Genomic DNA, 1,215 nt, shown 5'->3' with positions numbered 1-1,215 from the left:
AATGTCCCCCGGGGGGGTGGGGGACGGGGTGGGGGGGGCAGAGCTGGATGCCCACATCTGGCTGCTCCCCAGAGCCCTGGCACAGCCAGCAGCCCCCCAAGGGCCATCCCTGTGCTGGGGGATCGGGGCAGGGACAGGATCCCTCTGGGGCTGCCAAGGCTGGAGACCCCCTTCCCCTGCCTGGTCCTGGCGCCCCCCCGGCCCCGGCACTCACCGAGGGGCCCTCCCCGGAGTCGGAGGAGGCGGACGGACTGGCCTCGGTGAAGCTGGTGTCCACGGTGGAGTTGTAGGTGTCCCCGGGCAGGGCAGAGCTGGGGCACACGGCGTGGCTGGGGAGCGCTGGCTGGGGCAGGGCCCCCCCGGGGGGCTGCAAGGCAGAGCGTGCTCAGGGGGCTTCGTATGAGGGTCAGGAACCAGGAGGGGCCCCCCCTCACCCCAAGACCTCCCATCCCCACATCCAGCAACGCACTGAGGCTCCCACCCCGGGGCCAGCGGTGTCTCCCTGGGGTGCTGCAGGACGCCTGGACACCCCCCCACTGTGTCCCCCGGGGTGCTGGGGGCTCACCTGGAAGATGGCGAGGCCGGGCTTGGGGGGGGGCAGGCGGGGGGTCATGGCCAGGCTGTTCTCGCTGGACTCGCACTCGTGGATGGTGACGATCTTGAGGGCGGGCGGCGGGAGGTGCAGGTGGGTCAGGCGGGCGTTCTTCAGGTGGTGGAAATCCCCCTCCGTCAGCGTGTACCTGCGGGGGACACTGGGTTAGGAGGGGCAGCCCTGGTGCCCCCCCCCAAAGTCCCTCCCCCCAGGCCAGAGCTTCACCTCCTCCCCTTCTCCTGGGTCTTCTTGCTCTGCTCAAAGAGGGCGGCCTCGTTGAAGGAGACGCGGCGGGCGGTGGAGGAGCTGGAGGAGAGGAACCGCTCGCTCTCCGCATCCCGGTAGCTGGAGGACGACAGGCAGTCGGGGTCCTCCACCTTGATGGTGATATCTGTGGAGGGGGTGGGGGGTGATCAGCAACCCGGGTACCCCCTCCCATGGCACAGGCCAGCTTCCCCAGCTGAGGCCTAGCAAACTCGCTGCACCCAGGGTTCCCCGCCGTGGCACTCACCCTGGGCTGGCTGCGAGTCATCCAGGTAAGTGGTGTTGGTTTTCTCGGGGTCATCGCTGGCTCTGCGGGGGGAGGAGGGTCAGCGGTGCCCCGTGCCAGCCCCCCCTCTCCC

General features: G+C 70.2%; 1 protein-coding gene across 1 annotated transcript in view; it reads right to left on the bottom strand.

Annotated features, from left to right (window-relative positions):
- Positions 1-1,215, bottom strand: part of CBARP (calcium channel, voltage-dependent, beta subunit associated regulatory protein) — a 6,036-nt gene that overhangs the window by 2,635 nt on the left and 2,186 nt on the right. The window contains exons 2-5 of the mRNA XM_014958563.1: positions 1,104-1,165; positions 818-983; positions 566-740; positions 192-367 (exon numbers count right to left, since the gene is read on the bottom strand). Of these exons, the coding sequence (XP_014814049.1) occupies positions 192-367; positions 566-740; positions 818-983; positions 1,104-1,165 (579 nt within the window). The remainder of the gene's footprint in view (positions 1-191; positions 368-565; positions 741-817; positions 984-1,103; positions 1,166-1,215) is intronic.

Source organism: Calidris pugnax, unplaced genomic scaffold (assembly GCF_001431845.1).
Source record: "Calidris pugnax isolate Ruff unplaced genomic scaffold, ASM143184v1 scaffold425, whole genome shotgun sequence".
In the NCBI taxonomy this organism is placed as follows: domain Eukaryota; kingdom Metazoa; phylum Chordata; class Aves; order Charadriiformes; family Scolopacidae; genus Calidris; species Calidris pugnax.
Note: the sequence above shows the minus strand (reverse complement) of the source record. Positions and strands in the feature narration are given on the sequence as shown.